Source organism: Triticum aestivum, chromosome 5A, assembly GCF_018294505.1.
Source record: "Triticum aestivum cultivar Chinese Spring chromosome 5A, IWGSC CS RefSeq v2.1, whole genome shotgun sequence".
NCBI lineage: Eukaryota > Viridiplantae > Streptophyta > Magnoliopsida > Poales > Poaceae > Triticum > Triticum aestivum.
Genome location: NC_057806.1, coordinates 560,808,705 through 560,827,020, shown reverse-complemented (window position 1 = coordinate 560,827,020; position 18,316 = coordinate 560,808,705). Strand labels below are relative to the sequence as shown.

Sequence of the window (18,316 nt, the reverse complement as noted above, 5' to 3'; positions counted from 1 at the left end):
TCAGTGCTTGTATTCGTTGTCGGGTTGTCTAGATTGTACTAGTTTCTATTATTTCTGTTATTTGGTGTATTGTCATGATTGAAAATGAATATGTCGAAAGTTTTTCAAAGGAAGAAGAAGAAGAAGATTCATGTAATAACCAAGAGAGGTAAATTACCACACACAATCAGTTCCACTTCCAAACACGTCACGGTTTAAGCTTTGAATTTCGTTAAGACCCGCGTGGTAGCTACCAGGAATATGAAGAGAGTGAGGCGTCCATTTCTCCCGCGCGCACACTATAAATAAGCAGCAACCCGCCCCTCCGCTCCACACAAACACACCCACCATTCTTCCTCCTCGCTACTGCTTCCATCTCTCGTTGTCTGCTCAAGCGCAGACCAGATCGGATCAGATCAGATCACCCGTCGATCCTCCAACACGTGAGGAATCTATCAGTACTGAAAACTGGTATCCATCTATCCACCGGCCATGGACAGCTTGCCGAAGCGCGACGCCAACCACGTGCCGCTGAGCCCGGTCACCTTCCTGCCACGGGCAGCGGCCGTCTACGCCGACCGCACCTCCGTCGTCTGCGGCGGCACCGCCTTCACCTGGCGCCAGACGCACGACCGCTGCCTCCGCCTGTCCGCCGCGCTGCAAGCGCTCGGCGTCGCCCGGAACGACGTCGTCTCCGTGCTCGCGCCCAACACCCCCGCGCTCTACGAGATGCACTTCGCGGTGCCCATGGCCGGGGGCGTCATCAACGCCATCAACACCCGCCTCGATGGCGCCGGCGTCGCCGCCATCCTCCGCCACGCCACCCCCAAGCTCCTGTTCGTTGACTACCAGTACATCCGTGTCGCCACCGACGCGCTCAAGAGCGTCGCCTCGTCGTCCCTGCCGCTGCTGGTCGTCATCGACGACATCGACGCGCCGACGGGCGCGCGCGTGGGCGAGCTGGAATACGAGGGTTTGGTGGCGCGCGGCGACCCGGACAGGCACCCGCCGCGCGAGGTGGTGGACGAGTGGGACGCCGTCGCGCTCAACTACACCTCCGGCACCACGTCGGCTCCCAGGGGCGTCGTGTACAGCCACCGGGGCGCCTACCTCAGCACGGTCGGGCTGCTGCTCCAGTGGGGCGTCGGCCACGAGCCGGTCTACCTCTGGTCGCTCCCCATGTTCCACTGCAACGGCTGGACCTTCACGTGGGGCATTGCGGCGCGCGGCGGCGCCAACGTCTGCGTCCGCGCGCCCACGGCCGACGCCATGTACTCCGCCATCGCCGACCACGGCGTCACCCACATGTGCGTCGCGCCCGTGCTCTTCAACGTCCTCCTCGACGCCAACCGCAACCCACTGCCCCGCGCCGTCGAGGTGCTCACAGGCGGCGCGCCACCGCCGGCAGCGCTACTGGAGCGCGTCGAGCGCCTCGGGTTCCATGTTACGCACGCCTACGGCATGACTGAGGCGACCGGCCCGGCCATGGTCTGCGAGTGGCGGGAGCGGTGGGACGCGCTGCCGGCGCCGGAGCGCGCTGCGCTCAAGGCACGGCAGGGCGTGAGTGCGATCTCCCTCGCCGGGGCCGACATCAAGAACCTCAAGACCATGGCGAGCGTGCCCCGCGACGGCGCCACCCTCGGAGAGATCGTGCTGCGAGGGAGCAGCGTGATGAAGGGGTACTACAAGAACCCGGAGGCCACGGACGCGGCGTTCCGCGGCGGGTGGTTCCTGACGGGCGACGTGGGCGTGGTGCACCCGGACGGGTACGTGGAGATCAAGGACCGGTCCAAGGACGTGATCATCTCCGGCGGCGAGAACATCAGCAGCGTGGAGGTGGAGGCGGCGCTGTACGGCCACCCGGCGGTGCAGGAGGCGGCGGTGGTCGCCATGCCGCACCCGCACTGGGGCGAGACGCCGTGCGCCTTCGTCGCGCTGAAGAAGGAGTTCGACTCCGGCGCCGGCGAGGTGAGCGAGGAGGAGCTGGTGGCCTTCTGCCGGAGCAAGATGGCGCACTTCATGGTGCCGAGGAAGGTGGTGTTCGTCGACGAGCTGCCCAAGAACGCCACGGGCAAGGTGCAAAAGCTCGCGCTGCGCGAGAGGGCGCGCGGGCTCAGGCCCAGAGATTCCGACAAGAAGAAGCCCGACCCCACCCGGCCCGCCACGTTGACCGCATTGTCTAGGCTTTGACTTCTTGGCTGCTGACGTGGCCTGAAGTAACAGCGCTCGGCCTCCCCTGAATAAGTAGAGTGAAGATAATACAGTATGTTGGTTCTTTTTTTAGCAGATATGCTGGTTATTTATTTATTTTGAGCAAAATATGTTGGTTATTCTGAGTGGGTAGATAAACAAAAAATGCTTGAAAATGCACTGTGTGTTTAACTGTTGGATGGTGTGGCAATTTTCACCGTAGCTCTGCTCTACCTAGATCTAATCAAGTCCATTGTACACGTTTCTCCTTGAGAATTGAGGGCGAAAACAAAACAATCATGGAGCTAACCAGTCCTCTATCTTCTTAAGAACAATATTTGTTGCTAATTACTCCCTCTGTAAAGAAATATAAGAGCATTTAGATCATGATTTAAACGCTCTTATATTTCTTTACGAAGGGAGTACACAATTATATTTGATTTTTTTTGCAAGAAACAAAATAATATTTGATGCTAATTAAAATTCACGAAGGCTAGACCAAGGAAGTGAACCTCTGATGCGGTGATACCTTTGGGTAAGGATAGGGGAGGAAGGGGATGCCACCATCCTTACCATGAGAGATAAAGAAAACTTGGCCTCCCTGTCGGATTTGGCGGATGCTTGGTCATGACATGGCAATGCTCAGACTTGACATTGTGTCCGCTCGCCACGTCAGTGATAGATCTAGGAGGAGGGCAATGGGTTGAGAAAGGAGGGGGAGGGGGGTGATGGGGTTGAGAAGGGAGAGGAGGACGACACGTCAAAGCGTCAAGGTCCCGGGAGGGAAGAAGAGGATTCAAACGCGTCAAGGTCTCGGGAGTAAACGGCGAGAGCGCTAGCAAGCAACACAAAGAAGAAGGGCACTGATAGGCGCTGGCGCATCGGCCCAAATTTGGGTCGGTCGCACGGCAGCCACACGATGCTTGCATCCTAGGCCGCACGATTAAGTGCCCCCCCCCCCCCCCCCCGGTGCGTCGTCCCCTTCTTCTTCCTCCTCGATTAATTCTTTCTTCTCCCGCACCGTGAGCAGCCGCCGCGCGTCGAAGAGAGAGAGAGAGAGAGAGAGAGAGAGAGGCTGCGGCGAGCGCCGGCGACCCTCGTCATAATCCCCTCGTCGGAGATCGAAGCACCGCCCGCGCACGCGTTAGCCTCCCGCACTCGCCGTCTTCTGTCGCCAGATGTAGCACATAATCTCAGCAAAAAATGACTATATGTAGCAAAAAAGCAACGACGGTTGCAACAAAAAAAATCATCATCACCGTCGTCGAGCCGACAGCTTCTCCATGAAAAAAGGATGTAGCAAAAATCCTCGACGAATGTAGCAATAACTACAACGGTTGTAGCAAGAAAAGTTGTCGCCGTCACGGGACTCAGCTCGGCCGTGAATGAATGTAGCAAAAAAATGAAACGGTTGTAGCAAAACAAATCACCGATCGCAGGAAAAACATATACCGGTTGCAACAAAAAAGAAGCAAAAAAGCATCATGGTCACCATGGTCGCCGTCGAAGAAGGAGCCCGTTCCAGCAATTCTAGACGCCGGTTCCAGCAATCTCTGCGGCTGGTTGCAGCAAAATGATGCGCTCGCAACATCGATTCCAGCAAATCAAGAAGCCGGTTCCAACATTATCACAGCACACCCTGTTGAAGCATATGTGCACCGCTCATGACATCGATTCCAGCAAATCAAGAAGCCGGTTCCAACAATAGGCAGTGCACGAACGAGGGAGTCGACCGGCCGAAGCGTTCAGCCGGCGTGCCGTACGCAAGCGTTTCCCAAAGAGCCACGACCAATAGGCAGTGCACGAACTAGAGATGAGTTGTGTGCTCACATCCAATGCTTCCCTGGGCATCCTAATATTTTTTTTCCTGTAAGGACAAAACAAGACTGCACTCCCTAAGTTTTCGAGTTTCTCTTTGTTTCAGAGTGTATTTCAATAATTTATCTTATAGTACAACTTTATATTAGATCACCGACACCTATCTATTTAGGACGAAGGTAGTATTAATCAAGTGCAACTAAAAAGAAAATCAGGTGGGCAGTGTTGCAGCGTTGCCCATATCACATGCATGGTAAGCTCAAGACGTCCCATCCACATGATTAACCGCGGGTTATCCATTCCTTCACATCTGCTTTGCAGCTATACATAGGTGTCTCTAATCTAATTAATCCACTGCATGCGGACCGCGTGGTCGTGGCTCTTGTTTCTCTTTCTCATCAGCTATGAGTAGTTGTAATTAACTACTCCCTCTGTAAATTAATATAAAAGCATTTAGATCACTAAAGTAGTAATCTAAACACTCCTATATTAGTTTACGGAGAGAGTAACTTGCTGCCGCTTTCCGCGTATGCAGCTGACACCACCCGCGCGCGCGTGTAACGCGAGACAGAGAACCGTTAAAAGTCATTCATGACTGCGATACTCACGGTTAATCCATGCACGTAGGTCATGAGTTATTTTCTTCATTAAATTTTTGTGCCCTTCGTAGACACGGTATATGTGTTGGATGGTTTTAGTATAACTCCGGAAATACTTGTATATAGTTGGTCCTTCAATTTTTCATCAACGACACTCCGTTTCTCTATTGCTAAGTAACTACAACATATTGCACGTGGACTTTTGGCTCTCTGGGAAGCATATGCTCTCTGATGAACAGTAAAATAGAAATAAATAGCAAATACATTTAAAATTCAGAAATTTATTTGTAGATGTACATATTAGTGTAGCAAGTGTGCTTGCCAATTTTCATGCCATATGGGACATCAGTGCTTGGTCGATTGAAAAACAAAATTAAGTGAACATTTGGCGTTTGACTTTTTTTGGCACAGGTCAAAATGTTTAAGTTTTTTCTCTGAAAATTTGCATGTATCATTTGGGTGTGACAATGAACACATTTATTTTATTCAATTTTTTTTGACTTATGGTAAGTGTAGTGAAGTTCACAGTATGTAGTGAAGTCTTGTAAGCTTGTGTAGTGAAGTTCGCGGTATGTAGTGAAGTCTTGTAAGCTTGTGTAGTGAAGTTCACAGTATGTAGTGACCTAACAAGAGCATGTATGCTTGTGGCAAGTGTGGTGAAGTTCACAGTAACTTTGCTCATTGCACATACACCTTTTCTAAAGATTTTATTTATTTATTAGAACTAGAACGGCCTCATCCATCGATTAATTAGCAACTGGGATCACATTACAATCAGAGTAGAAGCTGGTTTTCAGCTGGGGAGGCACGTCTGCAATCAACACATGATCACCAAACGCTCTGGCATCGAGAGACAGGCAGTGCTACGCGGCCCGCACGATCCTTAATTAACGATCACGCCTGCACTAGCTTGCTGAGGTGAAACGCCGATGCTCGATCTGTCAGCTGCTGTTTCGTCGCGAGAAATGGAACATGCATTGCATGCCCGGTTCTGGCGGGAACTGGCGGCATGATCTAGCCGGAGAAGGTGGCGCGGGCCATGCACGCGGACACACCGTCAAACTAATCCGCCGCACTCCGGCGGACCGCCTGACCCGTCCAGCTGCGCATCTAACGCCAGATTTGACACATCTCATGTACTACTAGTACTACCATCAGTACTAAAGATTCGTCTGATCCTCAAGAAAAAAAACTAAAGATTCGTCTAAAAGCTAAGCATAAATGGATTGGTCATCATTGTATTTTGTGCCAAATTATGATCATAGATATAACTAAAAAATATTCATGCATGTCACCAAAAATTATATCATTGAAAAGTATGTTCAATTACAAATCCAATGATATAGTTTTTGTTGACATGCATTACAACTTTTTTAGTTAAATCTTTGGTCAAATTTTGGCTCAAATTACAAAGAGGACTAATAAATCAGGACGGAGGTATTATCTAAATATTTGTTTTTTAATAGCAGCATGCTAGTCTGATCACGTGTGAGCAGAGTAGAGCAGATCGTCGTCGGAGCTAATGGATCCGTGCGGAGACTCGGAGTAGCCACCGACGATATATATATATATATATATATATATATATATATATATATATATATATATATATATATATATATATATATATATATATATATACTTTTGAACTTAGAACACTAACAGGTCAAATTTTAGATTTTTAAGATTTTTATTTTAATAAGTAAAACAAGTCAGTTAATTCATTAAGGTGGTTATGTTTATACCATGTATCAATGGCCAACTCTTATCTTAGTACAAGGTTCTCTCGGAACAATTATTATTTATTTCAAGCTATTTCGGATCTTTCTTAATCTTCAAAAAGAACTAAATTCCGTAATGGAATGGTAGGATTAAAAAAAAAGGAAGTGTGGAAAAAATGACAAGAAGATATTGGAACATTAATTTGAAAGAGATGATAGAAGCAGGAGTTCATTTTGGTCATGGTATTAAGAAATGGAATCCTAAAATGGCCCCTTACATTTCGGCAAAGCGTAAAGGTACTCATATTATAAATCTCGCTAGAACGGCTCGTTTTTTATCAGAAGCTTGTGATTTAGTTTTTGATGCAGCAAGTCAGGGAAAAAGTTTCTTAATTGTTGGTACCAAAAAAAGAGCAACAGATTTAGTAGCATCAGCTGCAATAAGGGCTCGTTGTCATTATGTTAATAAAAAGTGGTTCAGTGGTATGTTAACGAATTGGTCGATTACGAAAACTAGACTTTCTCAATTTAGAGACTTAAGAGCAGAAGAAAAAATGGGAAAATTCCACCATCTCCCAAAAAGAGATGTGGCAATCTTGAAGAGAAAATTATCTACCTTGCAAAGGTATCTCGGCGGGATCAAATATATGACGAGATTGCCAGACATTGTGATCGTCCTTGATCAGCAAAAAGAGTATATAGCTCTTCGGGAATGTGCCATTTTGGGGATTCCTACTATTTCTTTAGTCGATACAAATTGTGACCCGGATCTCGCGAATATATCGATTCCAGCCAACGATGACACTATGACTTCAATTCGATTGATTCTTAACAAATTAGTATTTTCAATTTGTGAGGGCCGTTCTCTCTATATAAGAAATCGTTGATTAAGAATATATAGTGAATTCTTGGGCAACTGCGTAAATTTATGGAATCACTTACTTTACTATATCTTTTTTTTTTGCATAGAATTTTTTTTGCATAGAAAAAAGAAGGGGAATATTGATATATATTAGAGGGTATTGATATATATTATGATCTGATGTGCTTTCTTGGTATCCTAAATATAAGATTAATACTTCAAGTTGCTGAGTTGAGAAAGAGATGGTTGAATCAAAAGAATTCCTTTTTTGAAGTTCAATTTTTATCAGAGGACAATATGAATATTATACCTTGTTCCATTAAAACACTCAAGGGGTTATACGATATATCGGGTGTAGAAGTAGGCCAACACTTCTATTGGCAAATAGGAGGTTTCCAAATTCATGCCCAAGTACTCATCACTTCTTGGGTCGTAATTACTATCTTGCTAGGTTCAGTTGTCATAGCTGTTCGGAATCCACAAACCATCCCGACCGACGGTCAGAATTTTTTTGAATATGTCCTTGAGTTTATTCGAGACTTGAGCAAAACTCAGATTGGAGAAGAATATGGTCCCTGGGTTCCCTTTATTGGAACTATGTTCCTTTTTATTTTTGTTTCGAATTGGTCGGGTGCTCTTTTACCTTGGAAAATTATAGAGTTACCCCATGGGGAATTAGCAGCGCCCACGAATGATATAAATACTACTGTTGCTTTAGCTTTACTCACGTCAGCGGCATATTTTTATGCTGGTCTTAGCAAAAAAGGATTGAGCTATTTCGAGAAATATATTAAACCAACTCCAATCCTTTTACCAATTAACATCCTAGAAGATTTCACAAAACCATTATCACTTAGCTTTCGACTTTTCGGGAATATATTGGCGGATGAATTAGTCGTTGTTGTTCTTGTTTCTTTAGTCCCCTTAGTAATCCCTATACCGGTCATGTTTCTTGGATTATTTACAAGCGGTATTCAAGCTCTTATTTTTGCAACATTAGCCGCAGCCTATATAGGTGAATCCATGGAGGGTCATCATTGAATTGACTATTTTTGGAAATAGTATTTTTTTTTTTGCAGCTTAGCTCAATTCATGCATGGTTCCGGATAATCTGCTTGGTTGCAAAAAAATAGTTAGAAATGCGTATGAATATATAGCCTAGAGTTGTAGGAGAGAGAATAGAATAGACTATATTATGGAATTTTCAAAGTATATATGCATTAAGGAGGGTGGAGTCAGGCTAGATCTATACTATAATATCCTTAATGTCTATAAGTGGAGTCCTCTTTTATGCGGGTTTCCACTTTAAGCAATGATTTTAGAATCCGATTCAATAGAAAATGAGAAAATATGCAAACAAAATAGAAGAAACAAATGTATATATAGGATATTATATTATATATTCCTAGGTTAGATTCATTATCTAATCCGATATATGGATATGGAATTCCCTTCTATGTAGTTCGGACAATTCACATTATCATTTCAATTTGATTTCAATTTGTACTTTTTAGTTACTTTACTTCTCCCCAATAGAGCTTAGAAGTAAGAATTTATTGGTTGATTGTATCCTTAACCATTTCTTTTTTTTGACACGAGGAACTACTCACCATGAATCCACTAATTGCTGCTGCTTCTGTTATTGCTGCTGGATTGGCCGTAGGGCTTGCTTCTATTGGACCTGGAGTTGGTCAAGGTACTGCTGCAGGACAAGCTGTAGAAGGTATTGCGAGACAGCCAGAAGCAGAAGGTAAAATACGAGGTACTTTATTGCTTAGTCTAGCTTTTATGGAAGCTTTAACAATTTATGGACTAGTTGTGGCACTAGCGCTTTTATTTGCGAACCCTTTTGTTTAATCTTAAAAAAAAATTCTTTCGATTTCGATTAGATACTTTTTTCTTTTTTTAGTAAATTGGTATTTGCTTCCGCAATTCCAATTATATCAATACTTTATTTAATTTACTCCTATTTATTACTCCTGGAATTATCTATTTATCGGGACAGATAATACCCCATTCTAGGAAGGGCTGAGTTGAGTATTATTAATTTAGAAGATATGCTCACCTTCTTATTTCCCGTCCTTAGTTTAGGAAAGTGGAAAGTTTTTTCCTTTTATTTTAGGAATTTTGGGAACAGAACATTTCAACAAAGGAAGTCTTTCACCGGTCAAACAAGACGTAAGACTTAATCTAAAAGAAATTACTAGATTGAATCTATTTGCATTAAAAAAACCGATCAAAAAAGGGCGAGCGAAGTAAGTGATCGAAAAACTTTGTTCTTTGTTCGTCCTATCTATAAGAGGAGAGCATATGAAAAATGTAACCCATTCTTTCGTTTTTTTAGCTCACTGGCCATCCGCTGGCAGTTTCGGGCTTAATACCGATATTTTAGCAACAAATCTAATAAATCTAACTGTAGTGGTTGGTGTTTTGATTTTTTTTGGAAAGGGAGTGTGTGCGAGTTGTCTATTTCAAGAATAGATTGGATCTATCCGGCTGCACTTTATAATATTTTTTAGTATTTTTCGGATAAATAAGAAAAGGGTGCACGATCTCGACGAATTACTTCTGAATAAATTCAGAAATCATATGGAAGAACCATAGCATTTCGCGACTCATTGGTAAATCAACTTTGATTCTCTATAAACCAAGAATGTGAGACCATTAACACGGTTAAAGCTAAACTGCTTGAAGTCCAGGCAAAAAGAGGTACTCTTTCTACAACTATATTAGTATTAGTACCGAATTTAAACGGGAAATAGCTAATGTAAAATTTATCTGATATAGAACACTCATATCGATAAAATGGTTTGAACTATTTACTAGAAAAAAAAAGGGGGCACCCTGCCCTTTTTTAACCAATGCCGAATCGACGACCTATGTATAAAAAAGAGAAATTTTTTGGATTTGAAGAAAAAAAAAAAGAATTCTATTAATTTTCATTTTCCATTTATTTAGTTAGTTTTTCTTAATGAAATTGAAATTATTAAAGAGGGCAAATAAAAATAAAGAAACAACTTTGCTGACCATGATATATTTTTATCTAGGCGGAAGAGTCCTCTTAATATTTATCTAGTCTTATATAGGTTTCGGTATATTGAAATATAAACATAAAAAAGAAGATAGAGGATAGGCTCATTACTTAAAAAAAAGATATGGAAATAGCTATAGAAAAAAAAAAAAATAAGGAGCGTGAGAGCCAAATGAATCGAAAGATTCATGTTTGGTTCGGGAAGAGATCATAAAAGTTGTAAACTTACAAAATAATCTACTTTCATTAAAAGATTTATTAGATAATCGAAAACAGAGGATCTTGAGTACTATTCGAAATTCAGAAGAATTGCGTAGAGGGACCATTGAGCAACTCGAAAAAGCTCGGATTCGATTACAGAAAGTCGAACTAGAAGCGGATGAGTATCGAATGAATGGATACTCTGAGATAGAACGAGAAAAAGCAAATTTGATTAATGCTACTTCTATTAGTTTGGAACAATTGGAAAAGTCTAAAAACGAAACCCTTTATTTTGAAAAACAAAGGGCAATGAATCAGGTCCGACAGCGGGTTTTCCAACAGGCCGTACAAGGAGCTCTAGGAACTCTGAATAGTTGTTTGAATACCGAGTTACATTTCCGTACGATTCGTGCTAATATTGGCATTCTCGGGTCCCTGGAATGGAAGAGATAATTAAATTAATTAGGCCTTGAACTTCTACTTTCGTTTAGAATTTAGGCATTATTTTTCCCCTTGCTTCCGAAAAAAGAGTCAAGAAACACTAATGGCAACCCTTCGAGTCGACGAAATTCATAAAATTCTCCGCGAACGTATTGAACAATATAATAGGAAAGTAGGGATTGAGAATATAGGTCGCGTAGTTCAAGTGGGGGATGGGATTGCTCGTATTATAGGTCTTGGTGAAATAATGTCAGGTGAATTAGTCGAATTTGCAGAAGGTACTAGGGGTATTGCTCTGAATTTGGAATCCAAAAATGTTGGGATTGTATTAATGGGCGATGGGTTGATGATACAAGAGGGAAGTTTTGTAAAAGCAACAGGAAGAATTGCTCAGATACCCGTGAGTGAGGCTTACTTGGGTCGTGTTGTAAATGCTCTGGCTAAACCTATTGATGGGAAAGGCGAAATTATAGCTTCCGAATCTCGCTTAATTGAATCTCCTGCTCCAAGTATAATTTCCAGGCGTTCCGTATACGAACCTCTTCAAACAGGGCTTATTGCTATCGATTCGATGATCCCTATAGGGCGCGGTCAGCGAGAGTTAATTATTGGGGACAGACAGACTGGCAAAACAGCAGTAGCCACAGATACAATTCTCAATCAAAAAGGGCAAGGTGTAATATGTGTTTATGTAGCTATCGGTCAAAGAGCATCCTCCGTAGCTCAAGTAGTAACTACTTTCCATGAGGAGGGGGCCATGGAATACACTATTGTAGTAGCTGAAATGGCGGATTCACCTGCTACATTACAATACCTCGCTCCTTATACGGGAGCAGCCCTGGCTGAGTATTTTATGTACCGCGAACGGCATACTTTAATAATTTATGATGATCTCTCCAAACAGGCACAAGCTTATCGCCAAATGTCCCTTCTATTAAGAAGACCTCCCGGCCGTGAGGCTTATCCAGGGGATGTTTTTTATTTGCATTCACGCCTTTTAGAAAGAGCCGCTAAATTAAATTCTCTTTTAGGCGAAGGAAGTATGACCGCTTTACCAATAGTTGAGACTCAATCTGGAGACGTTTCCGCCTATATTCCTACTAATGTAATCTCCATTACAGATGGACAAATATTCTTATCTGCGGATCTATTCAATGCCGGAATTCGACCCGCTATTAATGTGGGTATTTCTGTTTCCAGAGTAGGATCCGCGGCTCAAATTAAAGCCATGAAACAAGTAGCTGGCAAATCAAAATTGGAACTAGCTCAATTCGCAGAGTTACAAGCCTTTGCACAATTCGCCTCTGCTCTCGATAAAACAAGTCAGAATCAATTGGCAAGGGGTCGACGATTAAGGGAATTGCTTAAACAATCCCAGGCAAATCCTCTCCCAGTGGAAGAGCAGATAGCTACTATTTATACCGGAACAAGAGGATATCTTGATTCGTTAGAAATTGAACAGGTAAATAAATTTCTGGATGAGTTACGTAAACATCTAAAAGATACTAAACCTCAATTCCAAGAAATTATATCTTCTAGCAAGACATTCACCGAGCAAGCGGAAATCCTTTTGAAGGAAGCTATTCAGGAACAGCTGGAACGGTTTTCTCTTCAGTAACAAATAAATTTTGCATGTCTACTCTTGTTAGTAGAATAGGAATCGTTGAGAAAGATTTTTCATTTGAATCATGCAAAAAAGTTTTCTTTGTTTTTAGTTTAGTATAGTTATTTAAAGAATAGATAGAAATAAGATTGCGTCCAATAGGATTTGAACCTATACCAAAGGTTTAGAAGACCTCTGTCCTATCCATTAGACAATGGACGCTTTTCTTTCATATTTTATTCTTTCTTTTATTTTTTTTTCTTCTTCCGAGAAAAAACTGTTAGACCAAAACTCTTTTAGGAAATCAAAAAATCCAGATACAAATGCATGATGTATATATTATATCATGCATATATCATAAAGAAGGAGTATGGAGCCGGTAGTGGGAATCGAACCCGCAACCCCAAGGTTATGAGCCTTATGAGCTACCAAACTGCTCTATACTCTTAAACTAAAGAGGGGTAACTAGTGGATAAAAGAGGGTTGGATACGCCCCTCTACCAATATCTATACAAATAGAATAGTCCATTTATACAGAATGGTAAAGAGGGCTCCTCTATGATTATCAATTCCAGAAATCCATACAAATACTATATATATATATATATATATATATATATATATATATATATATAGAGAGAGAGAGAGAGAGAGAGAGAGAAAGAGAGAGAGAGAGAGAGAGAGAGTGTCACTCGAATGGATGGATGGAACCGACGCATCATCGTCAACTTGACGAAAAAGGGTTTCCCGCCTTTATATTATATAGCAACCAGTATCCATCGAACAAACCGACACAAACACACGCTATCATATCATTGCACACAATACACACCCAAAACAAGATACAAAGATATCGGACACCGAAACATACATCACCTCAACGACTTCAATCATGAAGCAACCTACGGATGTTAATTCTACTACCAGAATCGTAGTGGGCGTGCCGTTTGACTAGCAAATTTCCGGCCTTCTGAAGATCATTAGTATTAGCAAAGTTCTTCTTCTGGGGCCAGGTGTCGGTTAATCTTAATCTGGACGATTCGCGCGCGTGCGATGCAGGAAGCTCATTGTCTTGAGCGGGTATGCGTGCGTGCCTGGCGGACACACCTTCACATGCCCTCAGCCGACGCTAGACACATCATCAGAAGGGGGGCTAGGCGGGGACAGGTTCATTTCATCTTTAGGGAGCCTTCACCACCTCGTCTTCGTGAGCAGGACACAAACCCTAAACAAACTCAAAAAACACCTAAAAACAGAGCAAGATCCCTCATAGCGGCAAGGGATGAGGTCCACAGTGCCTCCATGGTCCTAAGGCCACTGGAGACGAGGCAGGCTGATGACGACGCCAGTGGGAGGCGGGGAAACCCTAATCTTTTTTTCTTGAAGAGGTGGCGACGGTTGTGTCTAAACTTGTGGTGCGGAGGATGGCCATGTCAATATTATAGTATTAAACAATCAATGTGCATAGAACTGTTACCCACATGCGGCTAAGGTCCTGTCTGTTTGAGCTTTAGGAACTAGATTCAGCTTTGCGAGTGAAGCTGAATCTGAAATTTGAAACAAACAACTATTGTGAATCAGTTTTGCCATTGAAGCCAACATTGTTAGTGAAGCTAGATATGAAATCTAAAACAAACAACCATTTTGAATCAGCTATGCTAGTGAAGCTGAATCTGGATTCAGGCCATTTTTAATGCAATTTTATGAAGCACCTCAAAGTGTACTTTGATGACGAAGCTGATTCGACGGTTCACCACTAAAGCGAAGCTACAGATGATTCAAATTCAATCAAAATTGGAAAAAGGGTCTTACATAACTGTGAGTCCACTTTCTACCAAAGTGAATCCCCAGGTGATTCGAATCAGATCAACGATGACACAAACAGGGCCTAAGAGCATCTCTAGCAGACCCCGCAAAATCCCGACCTGCATAAGTATTTTGCAGTTCGCGAAAAAGAGTATATGCAGGCCGGCGCGGGCGAGGATAGACTCAGACTCCGTATAATCAACCCGTAAAAAAGAATATTCTCCGACTATACCGAACAGACCTAGAGCTAGCTCTTTTTTTAGTCGTCTTCTTCCTCGCGTCAATCCGGCGGACAGGCGGACGAGGAAAAACGCGAGGCGCGCGCGGAGGCCAGGGTTTCAGAGGCGGTGGCCGAATCGAACGGCCGGCGCATCGAGCTAGCTAGCTAACTCTTCGAATCGATTGAGCGGCTAGCTAGCTCCGTTCGAATGGATTGAGCTAGCTAGCTAGCTCCATTCGAGAGCCGCAGAGCCACGGGCGAGCGCGGCGGCCAGGATGGAGGGCCGGCCGACTATCGGACAGGCACGGCGGCCGAGAGGTGGACGGGCGCGGCAGCTGGGCGAGCTTCATGGTGTTGGCGGGAGCAAAGCTTCCTCAACCGGTAACGTGACCGGTATGCAGGGTCCTGGCAAAGTTGTCCTCAAAACTGTATATATGAGGGTTTCGCGTTCGTGTTTACATGGCCTCTTAAATTTTTTTAAGGGTTGGACAATTTTAAGGGGTCTGTTCAGGCTTGTTTTTTTAACTGGAATTACAAAAAACGGTTATTTTCCGGGTTTGACCACTTATACGGGTCTGCTAGAGATGCTTTAAGTACCCCTTGTCAGGGAATGTGTGAGAAGGAGATGGTGACTTTCTGCTGGAGTAAATTGCGCACTTCATGGCGTCGAAGAAGATGTGTGTGGCAGCGGTCCAGAGACTCCCGCAAGACCTTCTAATAGTCTTCAGTTTGCTAGAAAAAGGGACGTTCGGACTGATCCGCGGGCCAATGTGTAGCATGTTGAATGGCAAATCGTGTGCGGATCACGGATGCGGGCTCTGTGAGGATCCGCGCTGAAGATGCCTAAGTTTCCACGTACCATGACAACGTGCATGGCAGAGCGATCACGTCCGAGCAGATCGTGGTCGTCGTCGTCGGAGCTAATGAACGGATGCGCGCGGAGACGAGCTGCACAAACAACAATAATCAGCGGCGACTGACGAGGCACGACCACTCGAACCGATCTGGACCTGGATGGATCGACGCATCATCATCAAACATCAACTTCAATCAGCAGACAACGGTAGCGTTGTTAATTCTAACCCGGATTGGACCAACCGTTTGACTAGCAGATTTTCCAGCAGCACTACTTTGGCTGTTTGACTGACGGACATGTACGTGGGCTCTAGTATTTCCCCTATAATATAGAAACTTCTTTTATACTATACTAGTATCAAAAACAGTCTTATATTATGAGACCGAGGGAGTATTATATCGTAAAGACAAAGGAAAAAATACAGTGGCCAAGTGCAGTGTCAGATAGGGGCACGGTGCTCCTTACTCTCTGTGGATTGATTGATGGAAGAAGAGATTCGCTAACCCATGGGCCGCACGATTAGTTAGTTAATTACTTCCTTCATAAATTAATATAAAAGCATTTAGATTATTAAATTAGTGATCTAAATACTTTTATATTAGTTTACGGAAGGAGTATCATCTTCTCAATCTCAAAATAAAAAAGTTAGTTAATTACCTCTTTTTCTGGTCGACTCTCTCAATTACTCTGCAGGACCCCTTTTTTTCATACTTGCGGCCAGAACAGTTTGCTGCGGCGCAGAGCATCTTTCGCTAGCTAGTGACCACATCATTGGTCTCGAGAGTTCCGGCTGGTGAACACAGTGCAGTAGTGTAGTGTAGCGGCCGTTCGCTCATCCCTGTCTGACAAGAAAAAGATGGAGGTAAAGCATACTACTTCTTCCGTTCTACTCCCTCCGTCCCAAAATAACTGACTCATAAAAATGTACTTACGATGTGTTTGCTGAGTACAAAGTTGAGTCATTTATTCTGAGACGGAGAGAGTATAATATAAAGATGTTTTTCGTCAACTGATCTAACGAGATGGAACGTATGAATAACTTACGATGTGTTTGGTAGCTTGGTAAAATGTACTTCTGAGTGGGCTTGTATTAAAATTGGTAGAAAAAATCTTTCATCTTTTCAGTTGTTTGGTAATTTACGGCCTTAAATTTTGGCAAACACGATGTTTAAAGCACCTCAAAACCTGCTAAGAGGAACGTCCAAATCGACCGTTTCTCCTCATGCAGGCATGCGCACAACACGAGACGGGAATGATTCTTTGATACTTGCATGGCTCTCTCACACCACATACACCACGCCGCCACAATCAAATGCAACACATGCAAATCTATACGGCCTTTATTTGTTGAAAAGAGGAATTATCTTGGTCGGGCACCGTTGCCCTCTTCGTTGATGGTTCCTTCCAGGACTCCGATGTTTCAGCTGCTGCTGATGTGGTGCTCAGAGATGCCACCGGCAAAATCTTATTTGTTGCGTATTGATATATCTTCCACTGCAGCGACCCACTAGAGGTGGAGATCCATGTCCGCATGCAAAGGTATGGCTTTGGCTATCCAACATACATTGCTACCGGTGGTCGTCCAATCGGATTCTTCTAAAGCACATTCTGTTTTGTCAAACAATGGCCTGGTAAAGTCAGCTTATGGGCCCGTTAGTTCTAGAGATCAAGGAGTTAATGAGTAGTAGAGAGTTTTTACCTCAGAATATTAATCATAGTCAGAATAAAGTTGCAGATCAGTTGGTCAATTATGGCCACCCCAAGAGAACTACAACTGTGTGGTCAAACTTGGTTCCACCTTGTATTGAGGATTGATGGTTTCTTGATTGTAATACTATTATTTTGCAATAAAAACTCCCTTTACCCCGCAGAAAAAAACTATCAATCCCCACCTACTTTCACACAAGCTCTTACTTTTTCCCAGCGTTTGATTGTGTCATTGACTTGACCAGGCTGAGAGAGGACGGGCTGAGTTAATACACAAATCTCATGCAAGTGAATGCGAGTAACCAAACGCCTCCTTAGCCTATTGGAAGCCTGCACATTTGTCCGTTGCATGGCTCAACTTGTTTACATCATTGCATGACCGTACTGTTGTTCATTTGCATATCTGTTGGGTGGTAGATCGGTAACTACAGTAAAGGTTATAGGCATACAGGTTATTTCATTGAGAGAGAGAGGGATCACATATGAAAAACCGTCTAAAGGCACCTCCAACACTGACACTTAAACCCTCCGCAACCGTTTGGATCGCATGATCCCAACGTGTTTTGCCATCTAACTTGGTCCTGTATCGCTCCGCAAGCGGATCCAAACACGCTTTTTCCTGTAAACCGGAGACAAAGTGAGGAGGGGGTGGGGGGACTTTGTGGGCGTTCGGACCGCTATCACGCCTGCTCATGACTACCCTAGCCCACCTAAAACCCTCCTCCCTCGCCCGCGTGCGTTCCCGCCCGGCGCCAGCTGCCCGCATTCATGTCGTTATTGAACGGCCGCTCCTCAATGACGCCAGCCTTGAGCGGACGCGGCCTTTCACTGGCACTAGCATTGAAGCGGCGCGCCGGTCGTGAGTGTCGCCCGCGCCGCATCCCCAGTGTCCGCGCCTGTTCAATGCCAAAGAGATGTTTACCTTATGGGGCGGGACGAATATCTACCACACCCGTTTTATACCCGCTTGTCCGTATGCCACCATTAAGTAGGCTCACCGGCCGAGAAACCAACTCTGACGCTGCGTATTGATGCACCTAGACGCTTGGCCTCACCGGATTCCTCTATTTAAAGGCGGCCACACCCGGCTAAACTCCACGGCACAACACATCCGCTCCTCATCCTCCTTCCTTGCACCACATCCACCATGTCTGCAAGCTCTAGAGCTATGTGGGAAAGCCTGTCGTCGGAGCAGTAGCACGATATAGCCGCCCTTGCAACCACCTAGCAAAGCTGCCACGCCATACTCATGTCGGCTAGCTCTCTCGAGGTCTCCGACGAT

General features: G+C 44.1%; 3 protein-coding genes and 1 non-coding gene across 4 annotated transcripts; 3 read left to right on the top strand and 1 right to left on the bottom strand.

Moving 5' to 3' along the window:
• The first annotated feature begins 333 nt into the window (after positions 1 to 333).
• LOC123104769 (trans-cinnamate:CoA ligase, peroxisomal-like) lies at positions 334 to 2,325 on the top strand. The gene has a single exon (XM_044526652.1). The coding sequence runs from the start codon at positions 472 to 474 to the stop codon at positions 2,167 to 2,169; it is 1,698 nt and encodes a 565-aa protein (XP_044382587.1). The 5' UTR covers positions 334 to 471; the 3' UTR covers positions 2,170 to 2,325.
• Positions 2,326 to 6,232: 3,907 nt separating this feature from the next.
• LOC123104771 (ATP synthase subunit a, chloroplastic) lies at positions 6,233 to 8,505 on the top strand. Its single transcript, XM_044526654.1, has one exon. It carries the CDS (start codon positions 7,350 to 7,352, stop codon positions 8,208 to 8,210), a length of 861 nt encoding a protein of 286 aa, XP_044382589.1. The 5' UTR covers positions 6,233 to 7,349; the 3' UTR covers positions 8,211 to 8,505.
• A 985-nt stretch (positions 8,506 to 9,490) lies between these two features.
• Positions 9,491 to 12,906, top strand: LOC123104770 (ATP synthase subunit alpha, chloroplastic). Its single transcript, XM_044526653.1, has 2 exons — positions 9,491 to 9,624; positions 10,448 to 12,906. Exon 2 carries the CDS (start codon positions 10,946 to 10,948, stop codon positions 12,458 to 12,460), a length of 1,515 nt encoding a protein of 504 aa, XP_044382588.1. The 5' UTR covers positions 9,491 to 9,624; positions 10,448 to 10,945; the 3' UTR covers positions 12,461 to 12,906.
• TRNAR-UCU (transfer RNA arginine (anticodon UCU)) lies at positions 12,596 to 12,667 on the bottom strand. The gene has a single exon. It is a non-coding gene; the product is annotated as a tRNA-Arg (tRNA).
• Positions 12,907 to 18,316: the final 5,410 nt, after the last annotated feature.

Coding starts and splice junctions, on each gene's coding strand:
- LOC123104770 (XM_044526653.1), top strand. CDS start 10,946: ATGGCAACCCTTCGAGTCGACGAAATTCATAAAATTCTCCGCGAACGT.
- LOC123104771 (XM_044526654.1), top strand. CDS start 7,350: ATGTGCTTTCTTGGTATCCTAAATATAAGATTAATACTTCAAGTTGCT.
- LOC123104769 (XM_044526652.1), top strand. CDS start 472: ATGGACAGCTTGCCGAAGCGCGACGCCAACCACGTGCCGCTGAGCCCG.